This window comes from Ammospiza nelsoni, chromosome 7, assembly GCF_027579445.1.
Source record: "Ammospiza nelsoni isolate bAmmNel1 chromosome 7, bAmmNel1.pri, whole genome shotgun sequence".
Classification (NCBI taxonomy): domain Eukaryota; kingdom Metazoa; phylum Chordata; class Aves; order Passeriformes; family Passerellidae; genus Ammospiza; species Ammospiza nelsoni.
In genome coordinates, this window is record NC_080639.1 from 2,182,952 (window position 1) to 2,199,819 (window position 16,868).

General features: G+C 50.3%; 1 protein-coding gene across 7 annotated transcripts in view; it reads left to right on the top strand.

The window, feature by feature from the left end:
- Nucleotides 1–11,199: 11,199 nt before the first annotated feature.
- SPP2 (secreted phosphoprotein 2) overlaps nt 11,200–16,868 on the top strand; it is a 117,980-nt gene continuing 112,311 nt past the window's right edge. For all 7 annotated transcript variants that reach the window (XR_009418786.1, XR_009418788.1, XR_009418787.1 and 4 more), the window contains exons 1-5: nt 11,200–11,371; nt 11,466–11,590; nt 12,869–12,991; nt 14,063–14,173; nt 16,249–16,303. Coding sequence is in view for 4 of the 7 variants with exons in the window: in XM_059476147.1 (XP_059332130.1) it covers nt 11,263–11,371; nt 11,466–11,590; nt 12,869–12,991; nt 14,063–14,173; nt 16,249–16,303 (523 nt within the window). In the remaining 3 variants the exon portion in view is untranslated. The remainder of the gene's footprint in view (nt 11,372–11,465; nt 11,591–12,868; nt 12,992–14,062; nt 14,174–16,248; nt 16,304–16,868) is intronic.

Genomic DNA, 16,868 nt, shown 5'->3' on the forward strand with positions numbered 1-16,868 from the left:
GCCTGGCTGCTGCTGGCCAGGGCCAGTGGCCAGAGGCAGAACTGGCAGCCAGCTCAGCTCCCCCTGGGGCTGTGTCTGAGATGCCCCTGAGACAGAGCTCTGACCCCACAGAGCTGCCATGGCCATGTGGAAGACCATCATGGGCTCAGCCAGGACTGCGGAGCTGGCACAGCTGATCCTCCTGGATGTGCTGGGGAGCTGGCCAGAGCACAGCACGTGCACCTCTGATGGGGATGAAACCGGTGTCTTTGCCCTGGCTGTGAGTTTCTGACACTGGCCTTTGCTGGCCCCAAGGCCACCTCACCAGCAGCTCTCCATCCTCCTTCCCCCACTGCATCTGCCTGCCTCAGGCGCTGCCCTGAAACCGTGCCCAGGGGCAGCTTCAGGCCCACCAGGCCCCGTGCTCCCCCTGCCTCTCTGCCGGCCTCTCCCTGCCACGCTCGGGCCCTGCCACACAGACACCTCGGCACTGAGCGCTGTCTCGGGGGGCTTTGTCCTTTGCAGGCAACTGTGGTGATGTGGAAGATCCTCCAGGTGCCCTGTCTCCCATGTATATTGAAGGTGTATTTCCCCCGCCTCTTTGTGCATCTGCTATTCCAAGTGTTCCTCAGCACAGAAGAGATGCCAGAGGAGGTCGATACATTCTGGAAGCGATGCCAGGAAGAGCACGGCCTTGCCACCAGCCCCAACAGGTGCTCCATCCCACTCCTCCTGTCCCTGCCACATGGCCTGCCAAGGAGCCAGTGCTGCCAGTGTGACCTGGGCTTTGCTGTGCTCACAGGTTTGCAGTGCAGACCCTGAAGTCCCTGCTCTGCCTTCTCTGCTGTGAGGATGTGGTGGTGGCAATGGAACGCAAGTGTGGCTGGGACATGCTGCTCTCTGTTGACACCCACCACTATGCTGTGGCTCTGCTGGCCAGGTGAGACCCCCTTCTCCCCACTGCCTCTGGCATTTGTGCTCTGTTCCCAGAGTGACCCACACAGTCCCCGTGGTCATGGGCCAGAGGGCCTTGTCACTGAGGGACGTCCAAGCACACTGGAAAAGGCTGGGAGAGGAGGGTGCCCATGAGCAACCAACTCCCAAATGGCCCAGGCCCCCTTGCTGGAAAGGGTGGTGGGGAAAGATGAGTCAGTCCTGGCAGAGATTTGCTCCACTGGCTCAGGGTCTTTTTTCCTTTTTCCTCTTGTCAGTGAAATTCGCCATTCATCCATACACTTCTGTACCGGGATTGCATTCCACCTGTTCAGGCTACTCAGTAAAGAGATGCCATACTGGGATTTCCCTGCCATGGCGTTCCTCGTGGAGGTGAGCCTCAAGGCCAGCGCTGCCTCCCTGAGCTGCCTCCCAGCTCTCTCCCCTCTCACAGCCACAGCCGCCAGGACGGTGCCCGTGCCCTGTGCTGCTGCCTGGGCCCAGCCCTGTGCGGCTCCGGGCTCCTGCGGCCGGCTCCCTGTCACTGCCCTGTGCCTTGCAGGTCCTCGAGTGCCTGGATTTGAGGGAATGCAGTGACAGTGTTCTGGACATCATGTCAGAGAACCTGCAGAGCGAGGACAGGGAGAGGCGTCACTTGGCACTCAGAGGCCTCGTAGTGCTGGGCAAGAATCCCTCCATGGTGAGAAGTGGGCAGTGGCTGAAGCAGTACAGGCAGCGTGGGGCTGGGCAACGCAGTTGCTTGGCCTTGCCTGGGCTTTGGGCGCTGGGGCAGCTGCTCCCAGCTCTCCTGCCTCCCGCTTCAGCTGCCCCAGTGCTTCAGGACAGGCCTTTGGCCTCTGGGCCCTGCAGCAACAGGGTGGCCTTTCACATACTTGTGTTCCACACAGGCGGAAAAAATGTGGAGCCTGACTGAAAGTCTTGTGGAGCTCCTGCAGGAAAATGAAAGCAACGTGATCAGGATGACCATTCTTCTACTCAGATATTTGCTGTTAGATAATTGTGATCCAATACCCACCCCCATCGCCCTGCAGCTGGCTGAGGCACTCCTGCCACTCTTTGACCATGTAAGGCTCTGTGCCCACAGCCACGGCCACTGGCTGCTGCCTGGACACTTGGTGCCCTGTGGAGATGCAGGCCTGTGCCCTGGAGGCCTGAAGCAGCTGATGCTGAGGTCTTTGGCCCTTCCTCTTATGCAGGATGATAGCCAGGTGCAGCTGAGCTGCATGTGTGTCTTTCACAACATGCTGGACTTATTAACAGAAAATGGAAGAAAGGCCCTGAAGTCCCATGTGCGCCAGAGCCTGGTCCCACTGTCCTTCCACTGCCATGATGAGAATCAGATTGTTGCTGAGGTGAGGACTTGTGGCCAGCTGCGGTCCACCTGGGAGGGGGCTGCGCTGCCTCCTGCCCGGGCACCTTGCGGGCTGCAGCCTCCTCCAGGCTGTGGCACTGGGATGCTCCTGTGCCCTGGGTTGTGGGGCCATCTGTGCCTCTCTGCTGTCCTCCAGGCCTCTCGGGAAACACTGCATTCTGCAGCCAGATTCCTGAAAAGGAGAGATTTCCAGCAAATGCTCCAGGTGGATCAGACATGGAGGTTCGGTGAGGGCCTGGTAAGAGCAGCCGCGAATCTCCAGCCTCAGCCCGGAGAAGGCCCCTGAGGGCGGTGTTCGGTGTGCGGGGCTGGCAGCTGTACCCCTGCCCACTGCTGCAGCCAGAGGCCGCGTGGGCTCTTCTCCAGGCTCCCGTGGGCCAGAGCCGGGTGCCCATGGAGCCCCGGCCCGGCGGGGCTGCGGGCCGGCACTGCGGCTCCCCGGGCAGCAGCCGGCCCTCTGCCCCCTGCCCTCGGGAGCCCTTGGCCAGCGGCTGCTGGCTGCGCCTCAGGGCGGTGCGGCATGGGGAGGCCGGGGCTGGGCGCAGGCAGCGCCCGGCCCAGGGGCTGAGCCCGCGCCAACCCTTCCCTCCTGCCGCTCTCTGCAGCTGGCACAGGACAGGAGCAGAGCGGCTGAGCACCTGCGCCGGGCCCTGCGCTACCTGCGGAGCCCACAGGAGCCCCTGCGAGAGGCGGCCATCAGGTTCATGGGTGAGCCACGAGCCCGGGCTCCCTCCCCAGCCGGGCCCGGCCCGCCGCAGCTCGGCCCCAGCCCCGCCTGCTGCCCCGGCAGCGCCAGCCGGGCCCGGCGCCGTGGAGCCCCGCCTGGCCTGGGCATTGCTGCTGCCGCCCTCTGGCAGCCGTGCCCTGGGGCGGCAGCGTGCGGCAAGGGCCGGGCTGAGCCCTGCCGGGCCAGCAGCCCGTGCGGCCACAGCGCCGGCAGCACCGCTGGCAGGGAGCTGTGCCGCTGGGGCCGTGACAGGCTCTGTGTTCACAGGCATGGCCGGGCGGCACCTGAGGGGCAATGTCGAAGAGCTCCAGGTCATCTGTGAGGGTGAGTGAGGGCAGCATGCTCAGAATGGTAGCTGCAAGCCCTGCACCGGCTGCCGAGGGCTCTGCTCCCATGGGCAGGGCACACTGACATTTCAGGGCCACCTGGGCCATTCGTGGCCAGCAGCTTCGGGCTGATCCCCTTGCTCTCTGCTCCCTCCTGGCCATGGCAAGAGCTGGCTGGGATGGCTCTGGCAGAGCCCTCTCCTCGGCTCCCCAGAGCTCTAGCTTCTGACCATGACTCTGCTCCTCTCTCTTGCAGCCCTTGAAGAAATGGCATATGACAGCAGTCCTGCTGTCAGAAAGCTGGCAACTGAAACTGGCTTCGTTCTCCGGGCTGTACAGAGAGCTCCCTACTCCACGTGGCGTAAGCTGCGAGATCAGTTCTGCAGCGCATGGAAGAAATGGCCTCGTCTCTGCCACAGAGCCTTGCTGTGCTGCTGGAGCTCTGTGGAGAGATGATCTGGAAGACTGTGTGCTGGGGCCACTTGAGCCAGCAGGGATTTTCTTCTTATTCAAGATTTTTGTTTTCATATTTTAATTTTTCTTTTGTATGTAAATAAAACTATGTGTAGTAGACAGACTCCCAGGATCTTTTCCTTACCAGGATCGGCAAGGCTTAGGGGAGGAGGGGGAAAAGGGTGCTTGTGCTCAGCCAGCTGCCCAGGCGTGCAGTGCTGCAGGGAAAATGGCCAGAAGGCCCTTGGCCTTTGGTGGTTCTGCTGAAGCCTTTGTGCTGCCCACAGAGCGGCTGGGCAGGGGCCGGAGCTGCAGGGATCCCTGTGAGAGTGGAGCCTGGAGATGGCCACAAGCCCTGTGCCAGGCAGGAAGCGCCATCCATGTCCTCCTGCCCGTGTGCTGCTGGCTGCCTTGCTGAGGGCTCCCAGCTGCCTCTGGATGGGGCTGCTCTGGAGCTGCTGTGGGGCTGCGGCGCTGCTGCCGGGCAGCTTGGCCGGGCTGGGGCAGCCCCTGAGGGGATGGGGCCACAAAGGGATGAGGGGCTGTGGAAGCCCTGACGGAACGAGGCAGTGGGAAGGAACAGGGGGGATGTGTGAGGGAGGGGGTGGCAGGAATCTACAAGGAAACAGGAGGCCCCTGAGGAGCCAGGGTGCTGGGAAGCCCTGGAATTGGGTGTCAGAGGGCACAAGCAGCCCCCAGGCAGCCGCCTTGTCCCTGGCACCCGGCTGCTCTGGCGCTTGCCCAGAGCATCTCCCAGGCCTGCGGCAGAAGCCCTGGAGGCCGGGCCTCAGCAGGAGGGTGGGGGCACCCCTGAGGTGCCCAGGCTGGGCTGACTGGGCACAGGGACGGCACAGGGCTGCTGCCAGGGCACGGCCACTGGGTGCTGCCAATAAGGGGCCGGGGGCAGAGGCAGGGCTGGCGGCCATCCCGGGCCCTGGCGCCTGCCCAGGCCACGGTGCCGTGACCGAGGCCCCCCTGACCCAGAGCTCTGGGCCTGCAGGGCTGCGGAGTGGCTGCTGCCCCGGCGGCTCTGGGCCCCACAGAAACAGCAACAGAGCGGGCTCAGCAACAGCAGCACCCCGAACGGCGGCACCTGCTTGGCCAGGCGTCTGCACCCGCCGGGATGCCAGACGGGGAGAGCCCAGGGGCACAATGGCCCCCTGCTTTGGCAAAAGGCTCAGCAGAGTTGGCCACAATGGCTCTCTCTTGACTTGCCATCCTCACTGCAACGCTTGGCTGCTTCAGCTGCTGCCTGTGCCCCTGAATGACTTCCATGGCAGAGCCTGAGGGCAGACTCGCCTCCCACAGGCAGCGTCCCAAGGCAGCGGCATTGGTGCCAGGGGCAGAGAGACACTCTGATGGGGCACCAGCCCTGCAATGCACCTGCCCTCCCTCTCCTCCATGCAGGCACCCTAAAGACACGTGTCAGCTCTGAAATGAAATCCTAGACTTGCCTGGAACAAAAGAGGCACTGGAGAAAACCTGGGACTTCCGTGGGTCAGTTTTCCTCTCCACTTGGGGAATCCCAGAATGCCAGAACACTTTGCATTGCTAAATATCATAAAGATCATCCAGTTCCCACCATCCTGCCATGGGCACAGGTGCTGTGCATGCACAGCTGTCACTAGAACGGGAAGAACACTTTTCCATTTTTACCATTTCCTCCCCTGGATTTCAAGCTAACATGAAAAATTCAGCTGGTTACAGCTGAATTATGTAGCTCACAGGATCTGGAGTCTCCAGTGGGCCATGGTATGTCCATTCAGCCTTTGTTAGACCATCCAGATGGATCTCAGCCTGTGCAGTCCAGGCACAAACAGCAGGCTGGTCCATTTCAGCATCCCAAAGCCTTTGAGGCTTCCTGTGCACCCTGAGACTCCTGAATCCATTCTTGAATTCCCAGTTAGGGCTGTGCAGCACATGAGAACACAGGAATTGCCTCTTTGGCTCATTCTTGGGTTTGCTGCTCCTGCCTAAAGTAATCATTAGGAGTATATGCCGATGTAAAGGTACAGCTCAACACCAGGGTGTTTTTTTTTCTGTAGTGTTTTTTTCTGTAGTGTACAGTGTTTCTGTAGTGTGACTGTTCAGAGACTCTGAAATGGATGAAGATGACAGCTTTCGTATTTAAGAATCCCAGAAATATTCACATAGCTCCGTGACTTTTGAGGCACGACTCTTTGGGTCTTTAGGAAATATTTGCCTTTCATCAGTTAGAATGTTGTGGCAATGACCCTGTAAGGTCTTTTCTTTCTGACAGGCACAGGAAGGCCTCTGGAACGTCAAATATTTGAAGTTTCAAAGGCTGAAAGCAATGAATTGAGGCCTCTGAGATTCTGCTGCAGGCTGTGATGTTTCAGAATATCCATCTGGGATGTGTTGATGTGGTTTTGTTTGCTTTACCCTGTTTTTTTTGTTGCTTTCCTCTGAAAGTCCATCTCCTGCAACACCAGTAGGAGTTGTGGAGGTTGAGTTTGTGTGCATTGCACCTGAACGGCCAATAGGATCAGACACTTCATAGAATGACAGAATCATTTTAATTCTTCTTGGAAAAGGTCTCCAAGACCTTTGAGTCCAACCTGTGCCTTATGCCCACCTTGTCCCCAGCCCGGGGCACTGAGTGCTACGTCCAAGTTTTCCTTGGACGTCTCCTGGTATGGGGACTCCACACCACCCTGGGCAGCCCCTTCAATCCCTGAGCACCCTTTCCATGCAGAAATTCCTGCTGTGCCCACCCTGAGCCTGTCCTGGCCCAGCCTGAGGCCGTTCCCTCTGCTTCTGTCCCTGTTCCCTGGAGCACAGCCCGACCTCCTGGCTGTCCCCTCCTGTCAGGAGCTGTGCAGAGCCACAAGGGCCCCCTGAGAGTCCTTTGCTCCAGGGTGAGCCCCTTCCCAGCTCCCTCAGCCTCTCCTCATATGACTTAAATGTGTGGCAGAGGACAGTGTGTTGCTTAGGACAGTGTGTGAGCAGTTAGAGAAGTTGGAATCTCAAAGGCTTCTTCTCCCTCCCAGGAGGTCAAGAGCTGGAAAATATTCAGCAGCCCACAGGCAGTGCCTGCATGGGCTGTATGCATTTCTGCCAGGGACACACAGATGACACAGGAATAGAATCAAAGCTGAGATTCTTGTGTCTGTGAATTATGAATTGAGTCTCAAATCCTCTGTTAGTCTGAGCAAAGTTTAGAAGCCTTTCTCCTACCTCTACCAGCTGATGTCAATGTTAAGTCTTCTGCAGGTATGGTGAAGTTACTCAGAGAATCATAGAACGCTTTGGGTTGAAAGGGATCTGAAGGCCCATCTCCTTCTGATCTCCCCTGCCATGGGCAGGGACATCTTCCACTCTCCTAAGTTGCTCCAAGCCCCATCCAACCTGCCCTGGAACACTTCCCAGGATGGAGCAGCCACAGCTTCTCTGGGCACCCTGTGCCAGGGCCTCACCACCCTCACAGGAACGCATTTTTTCCCAATATCCCATCTAATCCTGGTCTCTGGCAGTGGGAAGCCATTCCCCCTTGTTCTGTTGGGCCATGCCCATGGTGAAGAACTTCTCAGAGACCTTTTGGTTTCGCTAATGGCACACCACAAAAGCTAAGGAAGAACAGAGGAATGTACTGCTGTGAATTTACTTGGTTTTTCTTTTATCAGAAGGGACACCATTATATTTCATCTGTCATCTGAATTTCCAGGAAACAAGAGATCAGGAATAGCTCCTCAGTGCCTGGAATGCTGTTTAGACTGTTTTCAGCATACAGGCATGTGATGATGCTGGATGATTTACATTTAAAAGGAAAATACGTCTTGTAATTACCAAAATTTCACTCATAAAAAGAAATTGTTGTTCCAGTTGTCTGGGAACAGAACTGACTTGATTGCTGGGAGTGAAAGGAGTCTGAAAATAGTCATCCAAGAGAGGCACTTTAATTTCCTCATTTCTTACTTAACCAACGCCTGTTTGGTGTGTAGATTAAATCGGATACAACTCCCTCCCTCTGCCCCAAGCTGCCTTGACTTCTGGAAATTGCTGGTGGCAGAGTCCAAGTTTGCTCCTGAAACTGCCAATTCTCCATCTCACCTTTCATCACTTCTCTGTGTGCCACAGCACCACTCTCTACCTGGTGCTTCCCAGCAGAGTCCTTTTCAGCAGGTGCTGGAAGCTGGGCACAAAGAGAACGTGGAGAAAGGCTCAGACCTCCCCAGAAACCCAGAACTTGAGTGCAAAAATGTAAAATTTGTTCCACTGCTTAAATATACTGAAATCAGAGATTCAGGGAGCTGGAATAGCAAACATCTCTTGTCCAGATGCTGTAAAGCCAGGGCTCTGCAGAGGAACTTGGATTTCATCAAACAATTTCCAAGTCCCACTCAGCATTACTACCATCCTGCTGGCAGCATTTTATAAGATTTGCTCTAAGAGGACAGTCTTTAAACTCTGCAGTGGGCTCAATATTTAAATTTACTTTTGCGCTGGCTACAACACTGTGCCTCAGTGGTTGGGAAGGAATTTTACATATTCACCTTCTAGTGATGTATTAACTGGTCCCAGCATACAAAAGGCAAGTGGTTGCCTTTTTAGGGATGAAGAGGAAAGCTAAATGTTATCCAGATCACTGCAGCAAGGTGAAAAACAAGGATCTTGGGCCTCAGAATGCCAAGGCCTTTCTGTTTGAGTGGTCTCATTCCACTGGGCAGAATTCCTTCCTCAGTTTCTGGAACAGCAGTGCACAAAGAAGTGCAAACATCCATCCCAGAACTGAGATGGGAGGCAGAACACATAATGCTACAGCCACCCAGATGCCTCTTTGCCAAGGAATGTGGGGAGAAAGGAAAACACTGAAAGGAAAACACTCCCTCATCTGTCACAATCGCAGCACATGCTTATTTCTGACAAAAGTTGTGTTGAGTTTGGATCTTTCTGTCTCTAATTCCCAGCCTTTCATAAGGAAGGAACCTGAGATATTGCTTTAAATGAGAAGGATGAGTTTAAAAAATCAAAACACATTTCTTTGATTAACATTCAGAAATCAAAATACTTTAATCAACTCTATGACCCATCTTCAATAGCAAAACAAAGCCACTCCTTCTTCCAAATGACATTTGAGCCACAGAAAACATTGCAACACAGAAAAATAATATAAAAATATTAGAACACTGGATCAGCTCAAATGCAGACACTGGTGAATGAAAATTATTACCATTTATCAACATTTTTTTATCCTTTATAACAGAATGAACTTTATTCAGCATTGCCTCTGACTGATTGTAGAGAAACCACGGCAGAAGCGGGTCAAAGAATTCACCTGGAGGCTTTCCCTGGTCTTGCCTCTGGCTGCAGGAAAGCTGGGCAGGGCACAAAAGGCTGTTCCTGAGAGTCTCCAGCTCACTTTAAACCCTTAGCATTGTGGTGCTCTGACGTGGCCGCAGACACAGCAGAACATTCCTGGCTACAGGTGAGGGTGTCCAGTGTTGGACAATTCCCTTTTCTGACTCAGAGATGGGGCAACTGAGAGGTGTTTTAAAGACTTTTATTCCATTTTCAGTCTCATGTGAAGGGTGAGGCAATTAAAAGAATAGAAAGAATAATAAAGTACTGGAATGCTCTTCCCAAGGAGGTGGTGGAATCACCATCTCTGGATGTGTTAAAAAAAAAAAGACTGGACATAGCACTTGGTGCTATAGTCTAGGTGAGGTGTTAGGGCATAGGTTGGACTCGATGATCTTAGAGGTCTCTTCCAACCTCATTATTCTGTGATTCTGTAAAGTTATAATGATGTTATAATTCATGCCATCACAATCAAAAGCCAATTATTTCCTAATTACAATACATTATAAGCATTTCTTGGCCTATCAGCTTTTGCATACACCATGCTGTAAATGCCTTAAAACCAGTCATCAAAAATTACCCCTTGTGGGTCCCACTACATTGCATTTTTCATAGTTCTATTTCTCCAGTCTTATTTGCAAAGGCATCCTTTGAAACTTGTTTCTAGCTCCATTTCTTTCTCAACAATATCTGTCCTATTCCATGGCATTTCTAAGTCAGCATTTTAATCAAAGTTTGCATACGGATGCACACTGTAGAGAACTCTCTACAAATCCATTTCCCACAGTCCAAGAGCTAGGAGAGCACATCATCAGCTGCAGGGAACAAGGAGAATGGATGTAGAGAGAGGCTCTGGCTTTTGGCTGGGAAAAGTTTCAATCGGCGTATTTGACCCCATTCCCAATGCTGAAATCCAAGCTGGCTGGCAAGTAGTGCCCACCCCTTTTCCTTTTTGCTTACAAGCAGGAGGAACTTTAGGCTTTTTCTTAACAAATTTGAGCCTCCTGCAAGTTCTTCTGTTTGGGGAGTTCCTAAAATGGCCCCGTGCCACAGAATTCAAGAGCTGTAATTTGATGGTTAATGGAGGAATTTCGCTCATACAGAAGAATATTTTCATATTTTCACTATTTTATAAATATGTTTTAAAATTTATCTATATTTTAAAAAATATTTATATTTTAAAATTTAAAATATACATTTAAAATTTTATTTAAATTTATATTTTTATTTTTATCAATTTTAATTAAAATCTTCCCTATTTTCCCATATTTTCCTATATTTTCCCATATTTTCCCATATTTTCCCATATTTTCCCATATTTTCCCATACTTTCCCACATTTTTTCGTTTTCATATTTTTGCTATTTACATTATTTTATAAATATATTTTTAAATGTATATATTTATATTTTAAAATTTAAAATTTACATTTCAAATTTTAAAAATATTTATATTTATATTTATATTTATATTTTTAATTAAATATTTCATATTTTCACTATTTTCACATATTTTCACTCATTTTCCCTTCAGAATGGACATGGTTACGCCCACCTCTGCCTTGTGAACAGGCAGCAACAGGTGAGTTTGCTTGAAAGCTTCAGTTTCCAATATCATTTTCCAAAAATCCCATTAACTTTTGGGCAGAAACTGCGTGTCCCAGTGATCTGCCATGTGCCTGGTGTCTAGAAAGATTCTCATGGGTGCTTTGGTCTGCAGGGTGATGGTGGCAGTTCCTCGTGGCTGAATTCCCCTCTGGTGCTGGGGAATCCTCAGGGAATGCCAACTTGGAAGTGCTCCCAGGTGCTGCCAAGACATGAATGTCCTGGGTCCAGTGCTAAGGACAGAATTGGCTCACTGCATGGAAAACTGGTGGCTAAAAGAGGACAAAATAACTGGATTCTAGTAGCCTTTGGCTACAAACATATCAGGAATTCAGTGCTTTCCAGAGGGGAATTTAGTAGTGGGAAAAAGGCACCGCAGCCCATCGATTATCAGAGAATTACTGCTAAATGGAGAAAAGCTGACAACAAATATTTACTCTTGGATCAATTCTGTTTAAAGGGCAATGTTTGGAGCACAGCTTGGACTCTGTGGGAAGGTCAGGCTGCGTTTATATAAAGACAGAGGGATATGCACAGGGAATCCTTGCTTGGAAAGGAAAAAGCCTGGAGGATTTTTGGAAGACACACAATGAGGATCATAATTTTCCTCCTCACTTTGAGCGTTTTCTCATGTTCAGGTAAGTTGGAGCCTTGTCCTCCTTTTTAGGGTGGTTTGGGGGGAAAAGTATAATCCTCCAATGGACTTCTGATGGAACTGTGCCTCCCTCTCAGGGTTCCCAGTGTATGACTACGACCTCCCTGTCACAGAGGAGGCTCTCAATGCTTCCATTGCCCGGATCAATTCCCAGTCATGGAGCAGAAACCTGTATGGTGTTGTCAGGAGCCGAGTCATGGGTGTAAGTACACAGACAACAGAGATCCTTTACCTGAAATGAGCTTTCCTGGGATGGAAAACTCCTTTTCAATAAGTCCTGGAAACTCAGGTTTAGTTGGAGTTGGCTGATGCTGCTTGAAAGAGCAGCAGTTTGGGCCATTATTTGAACTTACAGCTTCAGGAACCTAAATATCTTTCGTATGTAAGTTTGTAATTAAGATAAATAAGGAATTCAGATTTTTCATGTCTAGAGTGGTTTTTCATGCCTAGTCCTTCAGGGTTGTCTTGTAGGATTTTGTTGAAATGTGATGTTTTTAAATACCTCCAGCGAACTGCTTTGCTTTGGGCATCAAGCACCCTGGCTCATCCGGAGCTCTTCGCTGGTTAAATGCCCCCACAATTCAGGATTCTTTCTCTGATCTTTATTTATGTCGTCTGTCTCTATGCACCAATTCTGGTTTAAATCTGCTAGAGACTAAGTGCAAGCAAGAAACCCCTATATGTTTTAATTTGTGGTGCTCAGAATTGTACTGGATACTCCCCAAGTGAAGGAGTGCAAACTTCTTAATTCAAAGTTATGATGTCCATGCTCCTGAACTTTCCTTTCTGTTAAAACTTATTAATTCAAAGTTATAATGTCCATGCTCCTGAACACCTTCAGAACCTTCCTTTCTATTAAAACTTATTAATTCAAAGTTATGATGTCCGTGCTCCTGAAGACCCTCAGAACCTTTCTGTTCCTATAGGTGGCCTGTATCAAGTCTCTGCGAGAATGAATGTCAAGATGACATATGGGTTTATACAATTTGGATTAAAACCCGCAAGTATTTGAAAGTAGTGGAAATTTGTTGTTTGTTGAGGAGTTTTTTGGGGCATTGCTTTTTAAAATTTTCTTTTTAAGTCTCCCATCTTGAGCTAAAGTGTCACTGTAAGACACAAAATAACATGATGTGGACACGCTGCTGTTCTCAAAGTAAAAAGGAGAAGTTTATTTTCTGACTCCAACATTTATAGATTTCCAAAAGTGACAGTGGATTGGAGGGTGACAGTGCCACCTCTCCAATGACACTGGACAAACCAACTGTCCATTAAATTTCTCCTCCACCATAAAAGAATGCAAAACAATAAGTTATTTACAGAAAGTGCGTGAGAAAGTTCGTTACAAAAATGTAAACATCAGAAGGCTTAGAAAATCTTAAAAAATCAGGGTGGCACTGAAGCATTGATTGGACTATGAGAAAAAATAAAGGAATAATAAAAAATGACTAATTCTGTGTTGTGTTGACCCTGCTCTCACCAGGTGGACACGTGGGACAGCGATACTTACGGGTTAGATCTGCGCTTCAGCATCCGCGAGACCGTGTGCACCAAAGCTTCGGGGAGAGACCCCTCCACCTGTGACTTCAAAAGTGGCCCTTTCGTGGTAGGTGCTCCTGCTGGCACTGGGAACCCTCCCCTCCATGCAGGGGAAGGGCTGCAGTGCTGCTGGTGCTGATAGGTGAGGAATGGCCGGCTGCTTTTTATACAACCTGCAGCATGGAGTGGGCGTTGGGTGGGAAGGGTCAGTGGTGGGAAGCTCTTCTGCCTGCTCAGTGGGGAGGGCAGGGAGCTGAAAAGAGGATTTGTTTTTGGGAGCAGCGTGTGGTAAAGGTATGTGTGCTTTTGGGGCAAAATCCTTGAAGGAATGGCTTATTCTCTAAGTTAAGAGCTGATGTTTCACTTGCTTTCCCCTATCTGGGCACCACATGAAGGGTTACCTTACATGTCATGCAGATCCCCCCTGTGTGCTCACAGTGCTGATCTCTTTTGGATTTTTCACTCTCAGCCTGAAATAAAAAGGCTCTTGACACAGCTCTTGCTCTCTTCTGAGTCTTAAATCACCAGCTTTGGTGGAAATACATTGTCTTTGAGTCTGTGCACAGACTTGGGACTTCTCTGTGCACAGTTCCTTGGGCCTAATCTCCTCTCTGCTCTGGAGCTAAGCAGCTCATATGTGTGTAGATGGCACCACACAGTGTTCTCGGTTATTGCTTTGCTTTTTTTCTTTAGGAACTCAAAAGTTGGCTGCTGCAGTGTCATCCCTGTATTCTAAACTGACACAATCCTCCTCTTCTTCTTAGGGCAATATGGTAGTGTGAGGATACGTTTTCAAAACTTGAGTGCGGGTTTAGCTGCAGTTTTTTGTCCAATTGCAGAGACAACATCTTTGAGGGTAGTTTAACTTTCAGAGCTGGGGCTGCTGTTGGCATAGCCCTGCACTGCCCTTCTCTTTGTGCTGAGCTGTGAAAAGGATGTGGAGGTTTTCTCCTACCCCAAGCAGGCTCAGAGGTTTGTACAACACATAGCTGGGGGGCCATAACACGTTGTAAAATTGTTCTCTGATTTCTTTCTCTTTGAATTTGTTTCTGAAATCCTTCTGCAGGTTCCCACCACCACTGAGGGTTGGTATTGGATGTTTGCTCTGTGAGATTGGCTCTGTTTTGTTCTGTTGCAGCCCACTGCTTCCTGCAGGAGTGTTGTGGAAGTCTCTGGGGGGCTGATTGCCAACCTCACCGTGCGGTGCCATCGCAGTACGTTCAGCTCTGAATCCATGAGCAGCGAGGAGGTGAGGAAGGGGAAAACCCATTTTTGCTGCCTGGAGGAGTGAAAATTCTGCTTAATTCTGCTTTTAAAGAGAAGTCCAGGTGTCTGTGTGTGCTCCTGTTGCAGGAGGAGGTTTGGATCAGGACAGTGGCTGTAGTTTGAAATCCAGCTGTCAGCTGTGACACTTCCCTTTCCATCAGCTGAGGGCTCTGCCCTTGCCCGGGAGAGGGTGACACTGTGGCAGTCTGGCACATCTATCACCTCCAGCACTTCCTTCCTTGAGTATGGGCCTGGAGAACAGTGACTGGCACTTCTTGGACACACACACAAATCCCTGTGGCTCTGGCTCTGTTACCAAACCCAGCTCCCAGCACAGCCCAAGGACATTTGGTCTGCTGAGATCTTTGTTCCCTTTTTGAGCTCTTTTTTGGCTTTGAGGGTGTTATTCAATGCTGACCTAACCTGGGAATTCTTACTGACTGTTTCCAAACTGTGCCAGGGTGTCCACTTTGTCCATGAACTGACTCTTGAACTTGTGTGTCTGCACTTAGAGCACAGCTCTCTACAGTGGGTGTTGTGCTTGAGGGTACACAATTTAGCAAGCAAGGATACGGAGAGCTTTTATTTTTGGAAATTTCAGGGAGCTAAATGAAGAAGTTGAACTGTAGAATCACAGAATGGTTTGGGTTGGAAGGAACTTTTAAGTCCATCCAGTTCCACCCCCTACCATGGGACACCTTCTACTATCCCAGGCTGCTCCAAGCCCTGCTCAGCCTGCCCTGGAACATTTCCAGGGATCCAGGGGCAGCCCCAGCTTCTCTGGGCACCCTGTGCCAGGGCCTGCTCACCCTGCCAGGGATGGATTTCTCCCCAGTATCCCATCTCACCCTGCTCTCCTTCAGTTTAAGGCCAGTCTCCCTTGTCCAGTCACTACAAGCCCTTGTGAAAAGTTCCCCTCCAGCCACTTTGTAAGCAAATAGGATCCTTTGTTACTTTTCCTTGGCTTGAATTGCCAAATTAGCTCTTCAGTTATTATTTTTTTTCCTCAAAATCTCCATTCACCCCAGGAAGCCTGGCTCTGCAGAGCAGAAAGACTGCATGTGGAGCTCTGGAATGTGTAACACAGGCTGGGATGTTCAGCCAGTCCTCTGTGGGGTGACATTACCATTGTTTAACAGGGCACTCAGCACAAACACTTGCTTTTACAAGCAGACATCTTCCCCCTTAAGTCTTCCTTAAATTGTCACTTAAAATTCAGTGCTGTTGCCATATTCCTGCTGGGGAATATATTTCCTGCAATGTTAATAAGGAATAAATGCCAAAGGGAATTACTGCACTTGAAAAGTAAAGTGTTTCCCTCTGCAGAGGGCTGCAGCAAGTGCACTGCAGCTCTTGCTGTGGAGCTGTGACTCTGCTCAGGGGATCTCAGCTTGGCTCAGGTGGTGTTGGTGCACCTGTGGTGCTGTTTGGATGGGGGAAGGAATTCTGATTTGTGACGGTGTTCACAGGAGTTTTCGGATGAGGGAAGAGACGAGTGTCTGACTCCATGTTTCAGAAGGCTTGATTTATTATTTTATGATATATATTACATTAAAAACTATACTAAAAGAATAGAAGAAAGTATTTCATCAGAAGGCTATCTAAACTAAGAATAGAAAGGAATGATAACAAAGGTTTGTGGGTCAGACAGAGAGTCTAAGCCAGCTGGGCTGCGACTGGCCATTAATTCCAAACATCCACATGAGACCAATCACAGATCCACCTGTTGCATTCCACAGCAGCAGATAACCATTGTTTACATTTTGTTCCTGAGGCCACACAGCTTCTCAGGAGGAAAAATCCTAAGGAAAGGATTTTCCATAAAAGATGTCTGAGACAGTGATTGACTGAGGCTGGCATCACAGAATAAACACCCTGAGTTTGATGGGATCATGGAGTGCAAGCCCTGGATTGCAGGAGCACCAGCAGTAATCTTGTTAGCAGCAAAATTAAGAATGAGGTTTGGAATTACTTTAGTGATCACCTCGTGCCTGAGGGGATGGAGAGGTGGGACTTCTTGCCAGGCGAGGTTTTTAAAGAAATGTCTTTAATTTCCAGATGATGCACGTGCCCATAAGGACCCCTGACAGGCGGGGCAGCTCTCCCAGGGAAGGTAAGGCAGCTCTGCCATGCTGGAATGCCCTGACCTGTGCTCTCCTCTTGGAACATCTCAAGGTCATCTGTCTGAGGGAGAGGTCAATGTGAAAGATCAGCTGTTTGCTCCTGCTCATGGTGTCTTGGTTTGGAAAGACAGGAGTCTGCTAAGGAAGGCAGGAGCTTCTCCTGAAATGGAGAATGTAAACCCTCCCCACCCCTCCCAATTGCTATAAATTTTAAATTAAAGGGCTCTCAGGCAAAAATATGGGAGCAGGAAATGACAGTTCTTTAATAGGGAAGAAAAAGAAATAAAAGGATAAAATAAACAATGCAGTACACTAGAACAACAGTGACAGAGTCAGAACCCAGCCTGATACCCTGTGGGTCAGGGTGTTGGTGGCAGTCCCATTGGAAATGTGGCTGCAGCCCTCCTGCAGTGGTGTTTCTGTTGGAGCAGGGGGATCTGTAGAGAAGGATGTATTCTTCCTCTGAAGATCCAGTGGAAGGAGAGGCAGCTGCTGTTCCTCTGGGGAATCCCGTGGAGAAAGCCGTGCTGGTGTCTCAAACACCTCTGGATTATA